This window comes from Equus quagga, chromosome 5 (assembly GCF_021613505.1).
Source record: "Equus quagga isolate Etosha38 chromosome 5, UCLA_HA_Equagga_1.0, whole genome shotgun sequence".
In the NCBI taxonomy this organism is placed as follows: Eukaryota; Metazoa; Chordata; class Mammalia; order Perissodactyla; family Equidae; genus Equus; species Equus quagga.
The window spans coordinates 29,879,960-29,898,556 of record NC_060271.1 but is presented as its reverse complement, the minus strand read 5'-3'; the positions used below and the strand labels follow the sequence as shown (position 1 = coordinate 29,898,556).

The 18,597-nt window shown below is 43.7% G+C and overlaps 1 protein-coding gene across 1 annotated transcript in view; it reads left to right on the top strand.

The window, feature by feature from the left end:
• Positions 1 to 18,180, top strand: part of MACO1 (macoilin 1) — a gene marked incomplete at its 5' end in the record, with an annotated part of 53,739 nt that extends 35,559 nt beyond the window's left edge. Inside the window, 5 exons of the mRNA XM_046661766.1 lie at positions 5,757 to 5,915; positions 7,252 to 7,434; positions 10,337 to 10,457; positions 12,600 to 12,774; positions 17,719 to 18,180. Of these exons, the coding sequence (XP_046517722.1) occupies positions 5,757 to 5,915; positions 7,252 to 7,434; positions 10,337 to 10,457; positions 12,600 to 12,774; positions 17,719 to 17,921 (841 nt within the window). The remainder of the gene's footprint in view (positions 1 to 5,756; positions 5,916 to 7,251; positions 7,435 to 10,336; positions 10,458 to 12,599; positions 12,775 to 17,718) is intronic.
• Positions 18,181 to 18,597: the final 417 nt, after the last annotated feature.

The window sequence follows — 18,597 nt, the reverse complement described above, 5'->3', positions numbered from 1 at the left end:
TTGTTTGTGTTTATTTTTTAACTGGCCCTTGAAGAATGAGTGAGATTTGAAAATTGGAGGCCATTTCTCCTAGAGAGGTGGTATAATTCAAGGCTGAAGATGGTAGAAACAAGGGGGTCGTTTTGGGTGGTGTGACAGGTTTGTTAGAAAAATCTGTCTTTCAGTCACTTGCCTGTATAATTTGGAGATGATCTTCTGAAGCCCCTTTTCTAATAGAACAAGCAGCATCGTAAGTTCTCTGTTTTCTTGCTGAACGTACAGCATCTCTGTCACCAGCTCTCTGGAGTTCAGAGATAACCATCAGAGCCGAGGCTCATTATCTTCCTGAGAGGCTCATGGGGTCAAGCCAGCAGCCCATAGAAATATACACTTAGGTAGTTTTCTGGAGTGGGTATGGAGTGTGACTCATAGAGTATCTGGGGAACCTAGTCATCCCTAGGCTGAGAAAAAGTCTCCCTCTTTTTTTGCAGGACTTGCTTCCTGGGGAAATTTACTGCCCCAAAGCCTTAAAGTTTGTCTGTGCCCTCAGTCAGGCATCAGAAAGCCTCAGGCTTTATAAACCATGAAGTTATTGGCAGTACCCCTTGGAGACTTGTAAACTTTCAATGAAGTCATAGTACTGTGGGCTGTAATTCAAGTAATTCGCAAAGGATAAGGATTTTAAACATTTAGACAGAAATATCTCATTGTTTTCAGATACTTAAAAACAATACCCCTTTCAACTAAAGGCTGACACTTGAACATGTGCTTTGTTTTACTATCAGATGTGCCTAAAGATACTCAAAGATATTTTTCCTGCTTAGGCCGCCTGGAAGGCTAATGTTTGAGCTTCACTCTTTTGGTCAGCTAGAAGATTACCCCTTATTAAAGTGTATATCTTTTCCTCTTAAAATTAAGTAACTATCAGCCATTTACATTATAGCTTACTTTAGTTGGGCGGGATGAGGGAGAAGATGAGATAGAATTCAGGTTTGGAGTGTGTAAGAGGGATTCTCAATTTGGCGATTTTGCTTTAAAGGCAGCCCGGCTCCCCGAGTGGAGACCTGAGGAAGTGCTGCTCTGGGTGGTCCCACTCTTGCTTGTAGATTAGGAAGTCTGCCAGACTTCAGAAGTCACCTCGCAAGTTTAGAAGTTGAGTGCTGTCTTTTAAAATTATCAGTACAGTGGCTAGGAAAGGTGCCCAGACCTCATAGGTAACATTTGGAGTTGATGAGAACCCTGGCTTGTCTAAGTGGGTACAGATGGACTTATTTACTGGACACACAGACTCCAGCTTTGCCATGGACCCTGTCTGCATCCCAAGTGGCAGCACCGTCGGGCAGCCTTGGTAAGGGTGACAGCCAGTGCCCCGGGAGCTGGGCAAGTGGGAGGTGCATGTATTTCCTACCCAAGCCTCGCCAAAGTTGGATTCACATCTGTCTGGCCCAGTTTTTTGGGGGGTGAGATTGTAGCTCTTCTGGAGGAAAGTTCCCTTTTATCCCTGTAATCGTCTGCTGTGTAGGGAAGAGAGCTCCTGGATGAATTGTTTTCCTCCTTTCTTTTGATTCCCTATTTATTGAAGTTAATTTTAAGGGTTATAAACTGTTACTTCTGCTGATTTTCTTTCTGACCACTTGCTTCCAATTTAGGTTGCAGCTACTGACATTTTGATAAAACTCCATGAATACGTTTGAAGATTTTGCATTAACCTCTTAACACCATTTAATCAGTACTTCTTGATGCTTCTCACCAGTAAATTATATATCTGCGTTTCACCTAGGAAGTACTGACCTTCAGAACCGAAGGGTTAAGCATACCATGAAGACAAGTCGTAGTTATCTGTCTAATAAATGCCCCGGGCGCTTGACTAGCTTGATTCAGCTTAATTTAGTAATTCACATAATTCTTTTAAAACTCATGCATATGCATTTTTCTGTTGAGCTTATGCAATAATTGAGATATATCATAGAAAATAGGATTGGATGGTACATCTATACAGTGGAATATTTTGCAGCAATTGTTTATGAAAAATTTCTAATGGTGTGGCAAGGTGCTTAAGATGTAAACTGTGTATGTGGTACTCTCTCACCAGTATTAAAAATATTTACATGTGTGAAGAAAGAAAGAAAGAAAGACATACAGAAAAGAAGTAAAGCAAATGCAAACAGTGAGTGGCTCTGTCTGGGTGAGAGGCTTGTGAGTTAGTTACATTTTTATTCTTTATCCTTTTCTCTTCTATGTGTGCAGCTTTTATATTGACTAGGTATCACTTTTGCAATGAAAAATCCAGTAAGCACTGTAAATCATCGTACCACCTACCCCAGTAAAGATTTAAAATAGAGTGAACATCAAGGTTAAATTAATGCTTTCTGTATGGAGACAATGACAGTTTTCCCTCAGAAACTTCAAAAATTACTGAGAACTTCCCATTTAGCACTTTGATCTTACATGTCATTATGCAGTGTTCCTGTAGGTCAGTGTTTCTTAACCTGGAGAATGCTGGTGGTAACTCACAGGTTTGCTGCAACTGTTTGGAGAACAATAATTCAGAGTGTTTCAAAATTAATGGTAGCAGTTATGAAAATCCTGAAGCATTTTAGTTCTAAACTTAGTTTAGTGAAATTTAATTTAGTGAAAAATTTAATTTAATTTAGTTGAGTGAAATTATTATTTTATTTTTGAAAATAAACTTTTATTGACGTGTAACACACATCCACAAAAGTGCACAAATCTTAAGTGTACAACTTACGAATTTTCACGAAGTAAACATGCTCTTGTAGCCACGTCGTTTTATTTTTGTTGTATTGTGCTGGTGTAGGTCTTCGACAAAATGTTCATAGTTCCATATAAAAAATATGTTGTTGTTTAGTGTTCTGTGGTCTCCAGAAGTTACACTCTAGACATGTGGCACTAAAAGCTCTCATAATTGCATTAACTTTTTGAGTTTTTACATTTTTCAAGGAGCCCTAAAATTTCATTCAGACTATTGTTATTCTTAGTTCATGGTAGGAAAATTGGCTTTTATAGAGTGAAAAATGCAAAAAAGTAATAACTGCGAAATTACTGACATCTAGCGTCTGCAGATTAAATTTTTCTTTCCTCCCCAGCTGGGGTACATGCTGTCTTCCAGTTGGCGGGTTGTGTGCAACTTGATCCCTGCGCCTCTGCGTATGATCCAGCTTACGCTGCTAATCTAAGGAGGCAGATCAGCAGCCGGCAGTTAAGTGTGTCAGGCTTAGAAATCCTAGACCAAGCTGGGAGGAACTGTAGAGATTGTTAGCCTCAGATGGGGAAACTGAGTCTTGAAAGGTTACGTGCCTTGCCCAGGGTCACAGAGTTGGCGCCAGAGCTGAGTCTAGAATCCTGATCCTAAACTCTGTTATTAAACCCTGCTAAGTCCCTATTCTCATTAAAATTCACCCTTTCTACTAAAAATGCTATCCTCAGACTGTGAAATCAACTTCTCATGAAAGATAAGTTACCTAACACGTTTTTCAGCCAAACTTCTTAATGGGGATAACCTGACAGCATCGACCTGTTTTGGAAAACATCCCTTGGGTTACTTCGGGTGACTGAGGGATGGTGTGTAATTGTTTAGAGCAGTTCTGAGAGTAACTGGAATAACCCTGGCAATAGGGAAAGTGTGGCATGATGTGGACTTGTGACCCTTCCCAGGGGAGCGGGCTGGGTCAGAAGACCCGGCAGCGTTTCTGGAACACAAGGTCTCCGGTCTGTGCTCTCGGGCACTGGACAGGGGGCCTGGCTGCTGTGCCAGAGAGATGACCATCGAGGTTTCATGACTTCTTGTTTTTGAGATTTTGTTTCAGTCAGCTAAAGGTAGGTAAGTAAATAAACCTGCTCTTTGGTTTTTCTAAGGGAGGCCAGGCAGCATATATTTAGTAAGTGTTGATCACTGTGGTGAGCTTCGGGGGTTTTGTGTTTAATAAAACATGCCTATAAGGACTTACTCAGTGGAGCTGGTGGCTTCATGGAGAGATCACCATTGCCCCCAGAAATCTTGGTTCTGTTGGTGTGTTGGATTAGTGAAATGCACGAGAGTCTCAGGGAGCAAACTGATTTGTGTCTCCCTGTGAGCTTGAGGAAAAGGTGTCTCCTAAGTCTTGCATGGCAGCCATCCTTAGCCTGACCTTCAGTGCCACTCTCCACAGTCCCATCTGCCAGACCCTTCTCACTCTGTTCCCGGAGCACAAGCCCTCCTCAGGGGCCGGGCTGATTGTTCTCTTCCCAGATATCTATGGCTATCCCTGCCTTTGAGCTTTTGAGCCTGTTTTCCCGCTTATTTAGAATGCCCCCCCTTCCCTTTCTACTTCTCCAAATGCTGCCCACCCTTCGAGGCCCTACTCAATTCCCATCTTCTCTCTTCAGAACTTGTGTGCACTGCTACCCATACTGTGCTGTGGATGCCAGAGCCACAGTGCAGCCTACTGGAGAAGAGAGTGGACTCTGGAGCTAGGTCCACTGTGACCTTGGCCTGGAACCTTTCCTGAATCTAGATTTCATCATCTGTAAAAATGGGAATAATAATTGCATTTAGCCCACTTTTTTTTTTTTTTTTGAGGAAGATTAGCCCTGAGCTAACATCTGGCAATCCTCTTCTTTTTGTTGAGGAAGACTGGCCCTGAGCTAACATCCATGTCCATCTTCCTCTACTTTATACATGGGACGCCTACCATAGCATGGCTTTTGCCAAGTGGTGCCATGTCCGCATCTAGGATCAGAACCGGCAAACCCCGGGCCGCTGGGAAGCAGAACGTACGAACTTAACCACTTCGCCACTGGGTCAGCCCCACACTTAGCCCATAGTTGTGCAGATTAAGTGAGTTCATACCATTAAAGCCTATAGAACGATGCCGGGCACCTACGTTCTTATTAAATGGTTATTATTCCTGCCACCATGGCTGTAATCACGGCCTTCCTTGTGCTACTGTTTAATCATCATAAGTATATATTGATTGGCCTCTAGTGAAATTGTAAAGTCTTCTCATGAAGAAAGGGGCTTGATTGTAAACTTTCTGTTGACCCTTTCGGTCCTACGTGTGCGTGTAGTAGTTCCCCAGTACATATTGCTTAACGTGAAACTATTGTTGTATTAAAGAAAATAGATGGAACAGGGAGTAAGGAATCGAAAAGATAGACTTCGGCTCACAGATGGCATTTTCTTATGATTCTTAGAGTGTGCCGTTTGTTCCTTTTTTCATTGTTGTTCAGGCTAATGAGCTGTTCTGTCAAAACCATCAGAAGTGCGAACATCGTTTAGCAAGGATGCTAGCAGTTTTGGGAGGTTGTCTCAGACACTGTTTTCTTCTAGGGCCGTGATGGGAGGGAGTCTCAGACAGTAGATTCTGATCTGCCAGAATGTCTTAAAGCAGGCGGGCCGTGAGCTGGTTGTTTTGAACACGTGTCCCTTGCTGAGGGGCCTGGGAAATTCACCAGGAGGGAAGGGACTGGAGCCTTCAGCCACCCTCTTCTGCCTTCCCCTCCTCTTTGATTGGCAGCTCAGATACTCACAAGCTCCATCTTCAGCTGTCAGTGTTCACAAACGTTTGGGGGAAATAAAAAGTTATCTTCTGGTGGGAAGAGGTGGAGACTCAGGCAGAAGCAGTCAGTAAGAACCGATTGCAAGCAGGACTCTGGTGGTGCAAGAGCTGCCAGGGGCCCTCTACTATCCAGCAGTCCAGGACTTCAGCCAGCGTCTCCCACCAAGCCCTGTGGGCGCCCTCTCTGTGATGACAGTGCTGTGTTTCTCCCTCTTCTAGGCTGGAACAAGACATTAAAAAGTTAAAGGCTGACCTGCAGGCCAGCAGGCAAGTGGAACAAGAACTCCGGAGTCAGATCAGCTCCCTCTCAAGCACCGAGCGAGGGATCCGCTCCGAAATGGGCCAGCTCCGGCAGGAAAACGAGCTGCTGCAGAACAAGTACGCGTGCCTTTCGGGCCTTTGGCTGTGAGCCAGGCGGCCTCACTGTTTCGCTTGTCTCGGGGATTGGGGCACGAGATTCATGAAGACAGAGGGACCTAGCAGAGGGGTTTTTAAATAAAATATTCAATTTAGTACCAGATAGTCAACATGTTATAAAATCTCTAAAACTTTACTTCATTATAACAAAACAGTTTAATATTACTATTTTGTCTTCTCTCACTTAATAACTTCTCTTAGTTTAAAATAGTTATGGAGCGTTTGTTATAAGTACAGCTGACAAGCAGTTCTGCCACAATTTGAAAGTCTTGCTCCTTTGAGTGAAAGTTTCCAGAGGATTAGACTCTACTTTGATTTCTGGTTCTAAAAAATGATTTTGAGCTTTGATTTTATTTGAAGAGGCAGGCAAAATGTTTCTGTGTAAATTCTTTTATGCTTTCTAAGTCGTCCTGGAATTATTTCTTGGCTCAGTGTGGGTCTGCCTTTTTTTAATCTCTAGGCAGTATGTGTCTGGGGTAGTGATCACTATCGTAGGCTCTGGGCCTTCCCCATTGAAAGAGGAGACCTTCGACATATTTAAGAAGCATGACTCAAAAGCTAGAGCCTTATAGCCAAATAATCTCTTTGTTGCTTCTGACCCACATGTGTGCTGGCTCTAGCACTGATGCACAGAGAGCATCTCACCTTATGTTGGTATATTGAGATATATCTTAATATCACCTTATATTGATATGTAAAGCTGGGCCTGATAGTAGGCAGGGAAGGGACTATGGCTGAAATTTCTCTCTGAAATTAAGCATCCTGTGACTATGAGATCTATTTTGGGATCCTCTGAGAAAACGTCTCTCAGCTGGAAAGGAAAGGCTGCAATTGGCTCCAGCATAATTGTATTCAGACAAAGAAATTCCTTCCCCCTCACACCCTTTTCTTTAGTTTCAGTGGGGCTGCTTCCATCAGCTCTTCCTTGGTCAGAGTGAAGTTCTTTCAAGGTGTTTTGGGGTATTAGAATTAGTTCTATAGTTATTTTTCCCTCTAGTAGGAACTTGTTTTATCCTATTTTCTGGATTACCTTCTGTAGATCATTTACCTTAATAGAGCAGAGGCTACGTATGAATCTATATCTTGTAAGGTAGCTTGTTTATTGGTGTGTAGGAATTGTTAAATAATAACGCCAGTGTGTTTTCCCTGGGCACTCTGAGAACTGATACTTATGACTTGTTGTTCACACCTCCTGTTTACTTTGGCCTTAAAATAATAAAGAGAAGCCGTGTTTCTCCAAGCTTTATAGTAGGCATTTCTAATTATAAAACCCCGTATGACAATCATTTCCATATAGGTTACATAATGCTGTTCAAATGAAGCAAAAAGACAAGCAGAATATCAGCCAGTTGGAGAAAAAGCTAAAAGCTGAACAGGAAGCCCGAAGTTTTGTAGAAAAGCAATTAATGGAAGAGAAAAAAAGGAAGAAGTTAGAAGAGGCTACTGCTGCTCGGGCTGTTGCATTTGCTGCTGCATCCAGGTATGTCCACGTCACCTGAGTGCTTAATGCAAGCTCAGCTTTCCTTGTACCAAGACAGACGTGGGAATTTGATGCCTTGGGCAGGATTGGAGACACAACAGTCGTGCATGGATGGATTGCTTTTAAGTACCGCTTTATTAGCTGGTTAAGCTCCATCTGTGCAAGTTTGCCCCTTCTTAGAACAAATTCATCCCTCGGTGACCATCTCTAAAGTGGGATGTGAGAATCGCCATGCCTCCCACACCTGGGAGGCAAAGTGCTGCTCAGAAAAGGCGTTCCAGTCCCTTTCTGTAAGACTGATTGTCACTAAGCACTTAGAGAGAGTCCAATCTAGAGTTTTGTTCCCTTTATAGAACTGTCATTACTCTCTACTCTTAGGTGTGTGTGTTTCTGGAGTTGTTATCTTAAAATGGAAGAAAGATAAAATCTTGGTTGCCCGAGCTCTGGGTACAGACTGCTCATGTCTATGTTGGATATCAGCAAACTGTTAAATGAGCTGGAAAAGAGGGGGGCAAAGATGAAACATGTCACTATTAGATATCACTGAATTTGTGGAGTGACGAGCCTTGGGGACTACTTCCTCTATGCCATTGAACAGTGTGCAGGTGTTCCAAAACTGGTACGTAACTGCCATCTGAATTCCATCAAGGAGAAAAGATAGTTAAGAGCCATTTTTTTTAGGGGGTGGGGGGTGGGGGTGTTCTACTTAATCGTTTTGTTTTTTTGGCTAATAAAGTCCATGTGCATGTGGGGTCAGTTATGGGTTTATAGATGAAGAGTGAGGGTAAATTATTATTTATTTCGTTTTAAGTTTCTATCCTAATTTGTATCTCTGTGCTATGATCCTGCTGTAATCTTCTCTGAGTTTTGCTTTTTTGTATTTGGCGTGTTAATAACCTTCTTTTGGGCTCTGGCACGTGCAGAACAGTTGCTGCTTCCTCATTTCACCTTTCAGGAAATAAGAGGCAGAGAGAACTCTTTCCCCTGGCAGACTGTCGCGCAGGTGGCTCAGCTTGCTTGGCCCGTCGGCATCTGTACAGATTCTCGGGACCCTTTCCTGGCCTGCCTGGGGTGTGGGGATTCTGTCTGTTTGTTTGTGTGGAGAGTTGGAAGCATTTCTGAAGCACTTACACCTGCAGGAGACTTTCCTGAACAGTCTTCTAGCGTGGCTTGTGCTGTTCTTAATTCATCCAGCACCTACCCTTTAAAAACATCCACTAAGAAGGGTGTGACACTTCTTTAACCATATTGTTTAGTGTCTCGTATGCCTGAGGATCAGTAAATTAGTTTCAGTCTCGACGCTAAATCCCTTTTGCTTCCAGTTCAGCTTATTTGTTTTGATCTTCTCCTTGGGTGGTCCTTGATGGCCATCACTTATATAGAAGCTGGGTTTTTTTTTTTTTTTTTTTTGAGGTAGATCAGCGCTGAGCTAACATCTGCTCTGCTGCCAATCCTCCTCTTTTTGCTGAGGAAGACTGGCCCTGAGCTAACATCCATGCCCATCTTTCTCTACTTTCTGTGTGGGGTGCCTACCACAGCATGGCTTACGAAGCATGCCGTGTCCCCACCTGGGATCCAAACTGGCGAACCCCGGGCTGCCAAAGTGGAATGTGCGCTCTTAACTGCTGCGCCACCAGGCTGGCCCCACAGAGGCTGTTTTTATTCTTAAATTAATCTCCAGGCCTAAGCCTCCCCCTGAGCCTTCTTTTCTGGTAGGGAAAGGACACCTCCTTTCTCCATCAGGCGTTTGTTTTATTTTTTATTTATTTATTTATTTATTTTTTAAGATTTTATTTTTTTTTCCTTTTTCTCCCCAAAGCCCCCCAGTACATAGTTGTATATTCTTCGTTGTGGGTCCTTCTAGTTGTGGCATGTGGGACGCTGCCTCAGCGTGGTTTGATGAGCAGTGCCATGTCCGCGCCCAGGATTCGAACCAACGAAACACTGGGCTGCCTGCAGCAGAGCGCACGAACTAAACCACTCGGCCACGGGGCCAGCCCCTGCCTTTGTTTTATTTTTAAAGATTTTATTTATTTTTTTTAATTTTTCCTTCTCCTCAAAGCCCCCCAGTATGTAGTTCTATCTTTTAGTTGTGGGTCCTTCTGGTTGTGGCATGTGGGATGCCGCCTCAGTGTGGCTTGATGAGTGGTGCTAGGTGTGCGCCAGGATCCGAACCTGTGAACCCCAGGCCGCCAAAGCAGAGTGCGAGAAGTTGCCCACTACACCACCAGGACGGCCTCTCCATCAGGCCATTTTTGAAACCTAAACAGTTAATGAGCTTTGGACTGGCCATTGCCATCATCTTTTTCAGTTTGTTCTCATTATAGCCAACTAATGGGAAGCAAACTAATGCTGCTCCTCCTTGTTCTGTTTACTCCAGGCTTGTGGCAACTTCATGACTAAAGAAAGGTGAAATTCCCAATGCCTAGCTCCTCAAAAGTGAAAATTGTTTTTAGCTCACTGCCCCCTGCTGGAGACGGCACATGTGTGGTTCTGTCTCGCTCAGCTTGTGTGCATTGTCTCAAGTCATATAGCTTGGTGGGAAGTTTGCTGGATTGGGAATCTGGAAAATCTCAGTTCTCTGACCTACAAGCTAGTTGACCTTGGACTAGTATTATATTTATGTAGCCTCAGTTTTCTTTTCTGGAAAATGGGATGATATACCCTACCCCCGTAAAGAAGGTAGTGTCAGTGAAGTACCTAGCTTGGTGCCTGACTCATATTAGAAACCCAATTAATGATAATTATTTTAGATCATTGTTGAAATTATCAAAGAACTGCGAGAAGGAGCAGACTGAGCCAAAAGCTAAAACCCAACTGACTGAGAGGAATATGAATGCCGCAATGTGAGTCAACTATAGGCTTTTAAACCCCTCCATTTCCTGCTCTTCTGTTTCCAAAGGGGAGAGTGCACCGAAACCTTACGGAATCGGATCAGAGAACTGGAAGCAGAGGGCAAGAAGCTCACAATGGACATGAAGGTGAAAGAAGACCAGATCAGAGAACTAGAACTGAAAGTTCAGGTAATGGGGGAACACAGGATTTTCTCCTGCTTGAACTCCTCCTCCATGTTAGATCTGTGCTCCGTGCTGCGGTGTGGAGACGGTGCCTTTTCAAACAGACCAGATGCCATTGCTTCTGAAACTCGCCGTATGACAAAAAGAAGGTCTAATCTTGTCCAGCTCATTCAAGTAATATTTAATTTAGCCAGATTCTAATACAAGCCAGACATGTTGACAGCCTCTTGATGTGTTTTATTCCAGAATTTGACTTACTGCAGATTCATTTCATTTTCTCAGGGTGTAGGCCAGATTACTGTCCTTTGGAACTTATACACCTCTTCTTAGCCCTAACCCTCTGTCCTTCGCCAGGCAGTTGACCATGCTGGATGGCTCTGAGCCTTGTAGATTGCAATTCTGAGCCCTGCGTGATAAGGAAAGCTGCCGATGCTGAGCACGTAGCCAGTTTGGGGGCTGGATGTACCTTAGCCAAGTATTTGGTATTAACTCTTCAAAGGGACGTTTAAAACTAATGTCATATATCCTAAAGTTAGAGTAATTTGAATCATGCGGAACTGGTAAGAAATTATTAGCAGGTCAGTGTCGTAAAAAGATGACGCAGAGACAGCCAAGAATGTGCAGGAGAGGAGGCATCCGAAGTGGATGGCAGTAGTGAGGGTTAGTCAGTAAAAGGCTTTGGAACTGGAAAAAAGAAAATCCAATTAGAAGCTCATCTCATACCGCACAGAAAGAAATTCCGGATAAAGAGTTGAATGTAGGCAAAAAAAGAAACTTTTTTAAACTAGGGGAAAATATAGTGGAATTTATTTGATCTTGAAACATGGGAAGACTTCCTAAACAAAAATAATGGAAGAAATCACAGAGCAAAAAAAAAACGTAAAAATCAATTGGGGAGGGTACAGATATTGCAACAAATATTATAAATAAGGAATTAATACTCTCGATATGTAAACTGCTCAAAATTGCTAAGAAAAGCTCGGATATGCAGAAAAATAGACAAGATATGAACAGATAATTCACAGAAGAAATATAAATGATAAGAACATCATTTGGTGATTGATGAGGAATTATCCTCGTCAACCACCAAAAACATATAGGTTAAAATTAGATCATTTATCTCCTGTGAAATTAGCAAAGAATTTTTAAATGATAATATCAACTTGGGTGAGGATATGATGAAATAGGCCTCATACATTGCTGGTGGAAGTGTAATTTTCTGGAAAAGGTCATGTAATTTTTAAGTATTTCCCTTTTTTAGGACTCCTTCCTAAGGTAAATATTTAAAAATCTCACCCAAGATTGAAATACAAAGATGTTCATCACAGACATAGATAAATGCAAAAAAAATTAGAAACAATCTCAAGAATAGAAATTCATTTAATAAATTTTGGTATATAAACATGTGGGAATATTATATAGCCATTGAAAATTACATTTTCAAAGAACAGTTGACATGTTTTTTAAGCACTGTATACAAAACTGTATATATAGTGTGATTTAGTTATGCTAAAATATACACATATCCTTAAAAAAACTGAAAGGAAATATATCAAATTTCTCACAGTGTTGGGATTTTTTTCATTTTCTTCTTTGAACTTTAAATACATTTCTAAATTCTCTGTAATAAGTTTGGATTTCTCCCTTAAAATGGAAAAATTAAAATATCTGTATATATACACATATATTTATTGACTAAATTACCAGAAGATTTAAGTGAGCTTATTCTGCAATATGCCTTGTCAAAGTAGTTAACATTTTTATAATTTTTAGTGCAGGTCAAGAGTAGAGTTTTGGCAAATTTGACTACAGCATTGTAGCAACATTTGGAGCTAGCAGCAAGGAAAAGTTTTTGTGGTTCTGCAGTAGGCTTGTAAGGAAGCATTTTATTTGGAAACAGAGTCTATTTTATCTACACATAGCCCAGCACAGTGACATTTATCTACTGAAATGTTTCTGTATGTGCACATTATCATATAAGTACATTTTGCACTCCAAGTGGTAAGGTCTAAACCCTGGAGACGCCGGGATTCTGCATTCTAGGGGCCAGGTCAATAATAGTGGGATTTTATTTGTGATTTCAGGTTAGTCTGTAGACATCGATGCCAAAACTCTCTTGTAACATTGCTGCTTTGATGATATTGATAGGAGCTTCGGAAGTATAAGGAAAATGAGAAGGACACTGAGGTGTTAATGTCAGCCCTCTCAGCCATGCAAGATAAAACGCAGCATCTGGAGAACAGTCTGAGCGCAGAGACGAGAATCAAGCTGGACCTGTTCTCCGCACTGGGGGATGCAAAGCGACAGCTTGAGATTGCCCAAGGTAGGAGAGCAGTGGCCCCAGGTGAGGAGGTGTGGCTGAGAATGCATAGGCTCACAGAGAGCAGCACTCCCTCGAGCTCGGAACTGAAGGCATGCAGTTTTCTCTTCAAGTGGTTTGATAAGTATCCAACATTGACATCGAGGAATCATCACATTAATTCACTCTGCAGACATGTTTTGAGATGAGAACGTGTCAAGTGCAGGGCATACAGAGAATAGAATGAGTTTCTGTGCTCAAGGAGCTCATAGTGTTGTTAGAGAAATAGAGAACTACAGAGTTACCAAAAGATGTTGGGTGTAGCAGTTATATACAGGGTCATAGGAACATAGAGAGAGGCAGGGACTAACCAGCCTGGGGAGATAGGGCCATTTCTCAGGGGAGCTGATGTCTGAGCTGTTTCTTGAAGATGAGAAGGGGTAAGCCCAGTGAAGAAGCAGTGTGGTAGGGGTGAGGGGTGGAGAGGCTTCTAAACAGAAGAAACAGCCTAGGCAAGGCCAGAGAGGCAGGAGGGCCAGCGTGTTCAGAGCTGCAGCTGGCTCTGCTTGGTTGGAGCAGAGGTTGTAAATAAGGGAGGGGTGGGAGAAAAGTCTGGGGAGCAGGCTCTTCACTCAGCAGATACTTACTGAGACCTACTATGTGCCGGGCACTGTGAGAGTCCCTGAGGGAACAAACAGATAATAGATCAGGTGGTGATGGGTGCGGTGAGGAAAATACAGTGGTGGTGAGGCAGGGTGTATAGGGCTGCTAGCTTCACAGGGTGGTCATGAAAGACCCTTCGAATAGGCAGCATTTGAGCAGAGACTGAAAGGAAGGAAGTGAGTGAGCCACGTGAATCTCGGTGGGGGGAAAAGCACTTCAGGGTCTAGGGAGCATGCGTGGTGGCCAGTGGGGCTGCAGCCTGAGTGATGGGGAGAGTTGTCAGAGTGAGAAGTAGCAGGAGCCACATTCTGCCAGACCTTGTAGCCCATGGAAAGAACTTTGGACTTGACTCTGAGTGACATGGGAAGCTTTGGAAGGCTTCTGAACAGAGGCATGATGTGACCTGGTCAACAGACATTTGGGTTTTGTTCAAGAAATTGATTAGCCACCAATAGGTTACTGAAAAAAATTTTCCAACAGTTGGCTTAGTAGAAAGAAAAGAATATTTCAACAGGTACTAAAGAGCATCCCCTCCTCTGTGTAAACATTGTGCTAGAAGCTAGAGAGGAGACAGGCGAACAGGACCGTCTGGGGGATGCACTGGGGCGCTGCTGCTCAGACTGTTTGGCCTTAGGGCCGCCTTTACACTCTCAGATTACTGAGCATCCCAGGGAGGTCTTTTCAGGTGGATTATGTCTATCGATATTTACCTATTAGAAATTAAAACTTAAAACATTTACTTATTAATTTATTTAAAATTAACATGGAATACATATTACTTGTTAACATCTATAACATATTCTTACGAGAAATAACTGTATTTTCCAAAACAAAAAAAGTTTTAATGAGACATGGCATCATTTTACGTTTAGCAGATCTCTAATTTCTGGCTTAATAGAAAATAGTTTGATTCTCATCTCTGTTTCTACATTCAATTAGCTATAATTTCACTTGCCTGTCATTTCTGGAAGACTCCACTTATGCTTATGAGGAGATGAGCGTGAAGAAGGCACATAACATCTCAGTATTATTATGAAGATAGTTTGGACCCTGTGAGAATTGCTGTGCTAGGGCAAGCCAAGCAGAAAGGCCTGCTGCCGTTAGGTAGAGGCAAAGGGCTTGAAAGGCCAGAGGAGAGAGCAGAGGTGGCTTCATGAGGGAGCGGACATGGAGTGGGCTTTGAAGGATGAATTCTGAGAGCAGAGAATGGCAGGGAAGAACATTGTTACCTGAGAGAATAGTGTAAGCGAGGAAGGAACGTGCTGACAATGTCCAGGTGAGCAGTCCAGTGGCCTCAAGCTGGGGGACGTGGAAGAAGAGAGTGGGAGATTGGGATGAAGCCATACTGGAGAATGCATCCCTGGATTTTCAGGAGGAAGATGACGTGTTCAGGCTGTTATTTTAGAAATCTCAGTGTGAAAGACGGATTTGAAAGGTGAGGTTGAGGAGGCAGAGCGGCCAGTTAGGAATTGTCACTGTCTTCTATCGAAGAGGGGATGAGTGGGGCAGGAGGATGGTCTGGCGGGAGTAAAGCAAAGAGGAGATGCCTGAGGGATCTGGGAGGATGAAGTTTCTGGAACCAAGGAAGAAGAGCAGGACAGATTTAAGGAATGAGAAGTGAGAATGAGTTTGGTTGGGATATTCTGATTTGGAGTTGCTTCCTGGACACCCACGTGAAAGGTCTTCATCAGTCAGTGGGAGTTTGGGGCCTAAACCCCAGGGAGAGGACCAAAGCCCTGGGGGTGGAGATGGGATGTAGAAGTTGTGAGAAGTTAGTGGAGCCGTAGGAGTGGCTGGGGATGGCCCGGGTGGTAAAGCAAGAAGAGAAGGGAGTTGAGAAGCAGGCTTATTAATCTGCGGACTCAAGGAAAGGCAGTTAAAAGAAAGTTCCTGGGAATCTGCCTTAAATCTAAACTTGTGACCCTATACTGGTGTTTTTGCCTGCCTCCCTCTGCCTCATCCCCTTCGCTTGGGTTTGCAGACTTGGAAGAGATCCCGTGCAGTGAGGCAGCACCTGGGCTCAGGGAGGCCAGTGCAGCTCGGCTTCCGCACGGGCCGTGCTTCGCTGTCAGCTCAGGAATCCTCATAAAGCAACGAAGAAGCAAAGGGAACTGTCTCTTCCAAAGCTCTGGGAGTGTTTGCTTGTTACTGATTAAAGAAATCAAACTGAAATCTGCATGGAAAGAAAAGATAGAGTGGCTCACAGATCAGATACCCTTAGGTATTTTCTCCATCTAAGGCTCTGTTGTTTAAAGGGAAGGAGGATATTTGATGCCAACTTGAGGCTGAGGGGACGTGAGGGAAGTCAGAGGAAGCAGGTCCCTTCTGCGGCTCTTTGCTGCTGCTTCCCTCCACTGTCGTGCTCAGAATATTCTGATAAGAACCCAACTTTGTAATTCAAATCAAACCGCTTGTTGCTTTTCTCCTTCCTGCTTTCTGTATGACTTGATTCATCCTGGTTCCAAAATGACTTTCCTCTCTACTCCATCCTTTTTAAAAATATGCCGCCATGCTCTCTTACATTTCAAATATATTACCCTCTTCTGTAGGACTTAAAATGAGCGCAACTCAAATGCAGCCTCCTCCTTTGTTAAGCATTTGAATTTCTGAAGGGCTTCTCCTAAGTGTTCTTCCCCAGTGGACCAGGGAGCTTCAAGGCGTGCTGGAAATTGCGTGGGCTTTGGAACACAGTGTTTAAGTCCTGCTCCCCCTCGCAATAATTGGATGACTCGGGCAAGTTGTACAACTTGCAGAGCTCCGCGCCCTCCTGGGCTGGGCACGAGGGCTGTAGCAGTGGAAGCTAAAGTAGACACAGCCTCTGCCCTGCTAGAGCTCGCGGCCCCATGGAGAGAGCGTGGACGTGAGTCGTGACCCCAGTGGGGAGTCACCAGAGACAGAAGAGGGCGGCAGGTAGGCGTGCAGACTCTGGAGCCAACTGCCTATGCTGGAATCCTGGCCGGGTCACTCAACCTCTCTGTGCCTCAGTTTCCTCATCTGTATAGTGGGTGATGATGTTGCTAATTCCTGCCTCACAGGGTTGTGGTGATAAGTAAATTAATATATGTAAGCACTTAGAACAGTGCCTGGCACATATGTGTTAGCTATTGTAATTATTATTATTATAAAGAATAAAGTGACAGGAAGGGAAGTTATGGTGTGTTGAGAATCTAGACGTTGGGGGTAGGGTCTGATTTAGATGGGAGGATCAGGGAAAGCTTCGTGTGGAAGTAGAAACAGAAATCTCAAGAGTTAACAACACGCAGACAGCAGGAGAAGCACAGACAGGGAAGCGGCCCTGCGCAGGCAGAGCTGGTTGCATCAAGAAACCGAGAGTATTGAGGGGAAGATGTGCTGTGAGGCTGAGTCGGGTAGTGTTACCAATGCGGCCAGCCAGGTGCAAGCTGGGCAGTGGGTCTGAGGGGCACTGTGCCAAGAGGCAGGCAAGAGATGTGAGTCACCTGAGAACCACCGGGGCAGCGGCCCCAGAGCTCCATTTTATTTTCTGTTAAGAGAACCACGGGACAGAGTGTGTTGTCGTGACTGAGTCTGAGGCCTCGGTTCTTCTGTGTTCCTTGGTCGGACACTCAGAGACAGTCCATCCTCCCAGAAAAATATTCCAGCTCAAGAGATAGAGCCATAATTCAAAATCAGCACCCTCTCAGGCTGCCATAAGTGACTGCCATGCTCAAAACCTGGCTCCTGGGCCTGGCCCCGTCTCCAAGTGGTTAAGTTCTCGCACTCTGCTTTGGCGGTCTGGGGTTTCGCAGGTTCAGATCCTGGGCACGGACATGGCTCCGCTCATCAGGCCGTGTTGAGGCGGTGTCCCACATGTCACAACAAGAAGGACCCATAGCTAAAATATACAACTATGTATTGGGGGCATTTGGGGAGAAAAAGCAGGAAAAAAAAAAGATTGGCAACAGTTGTTAGCTCAGGTGCCAATCTTTAAAAAAAAAAAGTGGCTCCTGGAAATTGACCTCTTTGCTCAGTCACACCTACATAAACAGAACCCCTTTTTATTGTAAACCATGGCCCACAGGCCAGATCTGACCTGCTGCCCGTTCTTGTACAGCCCATGAGCTAAGAATGGTTTTTACATTTTTCCATGGTTTAAAGAGAAAACAACAAAAACAGTTTGTGACTCACAACATCTAAAATATTTATTCTTTGGCCCTTTCCAGGAAAAATTTGTCTACCTTTACAAACCGTCAAAGCTGGAGTTGAATCCACTTGAGATTGGCCCAAGAGGGCATTGTGTTGGGTGAGCCCTCCCTTCTCACTAATGGTGGGTCTTTGATCTTCCAGGACAAATTCTTCAGAAAGACCAGGAAATCAAGGACCTAAAACAGAAGATAGCGGAAGTCATGGCCGTCATGCCCAGCATAACGTACAGTGCCGCCGCCAGCCCCCTGAGCCCCGTTTCCCCCCACTACTCTTCCAAATTTGTGGAGACCAGCCCCTCTGGACTCGATCCCAATGCCTCTGTTTACCAGCCCCTGAAGAAGTGAAGGCCCGCTGTGGTTTTGCCCAACCATTTGGTTACCAGAAGGCATCGCAAAGGAGCGTCTCTGGCAGTCGAGATTAAAAAAGTTTATATTGTATTTTGTGGGACTGTATATGTTGTTGGTTTTACAAAGGGGGGAAAGATAACATCCAAGTCTGATTAGAACTGCCCATCAGTTTTTCTTGTAAATTTTTAGAAGACCTCACAGAACTTTGCAGTTTATTTTTCTCGGCCAACACATTAAAACCATTCTTGGATTTCAAGTAGCCAATTTTGCCTTTTATGTATTCTTACAGTTTCCTCTTGAAGAAAAAAAAACAGTTTTTGCTTCTCAACCCTTTATTTTCTATGTTTTAGTTTGTTCTCAAATAAGCGAGCAAAACCTGCACATGGGATGATAATGGAAGCTTTTAGTTTTGAGAGTGAAAGGGTTAAATAACCTAACCTAGCTTTGATTTTATAGCTGCATTAAAGAAGATGATTATTGATATTACAGAAAACAAAAATCGATTACCCCTCCAGGACCAAACACATTCAAGGAGTGTCACTTAAGCTGAGGGGAGAGACAGGTGATGAGACGAGCTGTGAGGATGTCACAGGGGTTGTGTTTGGAAATGTTTCTGTTCCCGTCGGTGTGTTTAGTCCTAGAAAATTGCCAGCAGCAGTCTTGTTCACAGTGC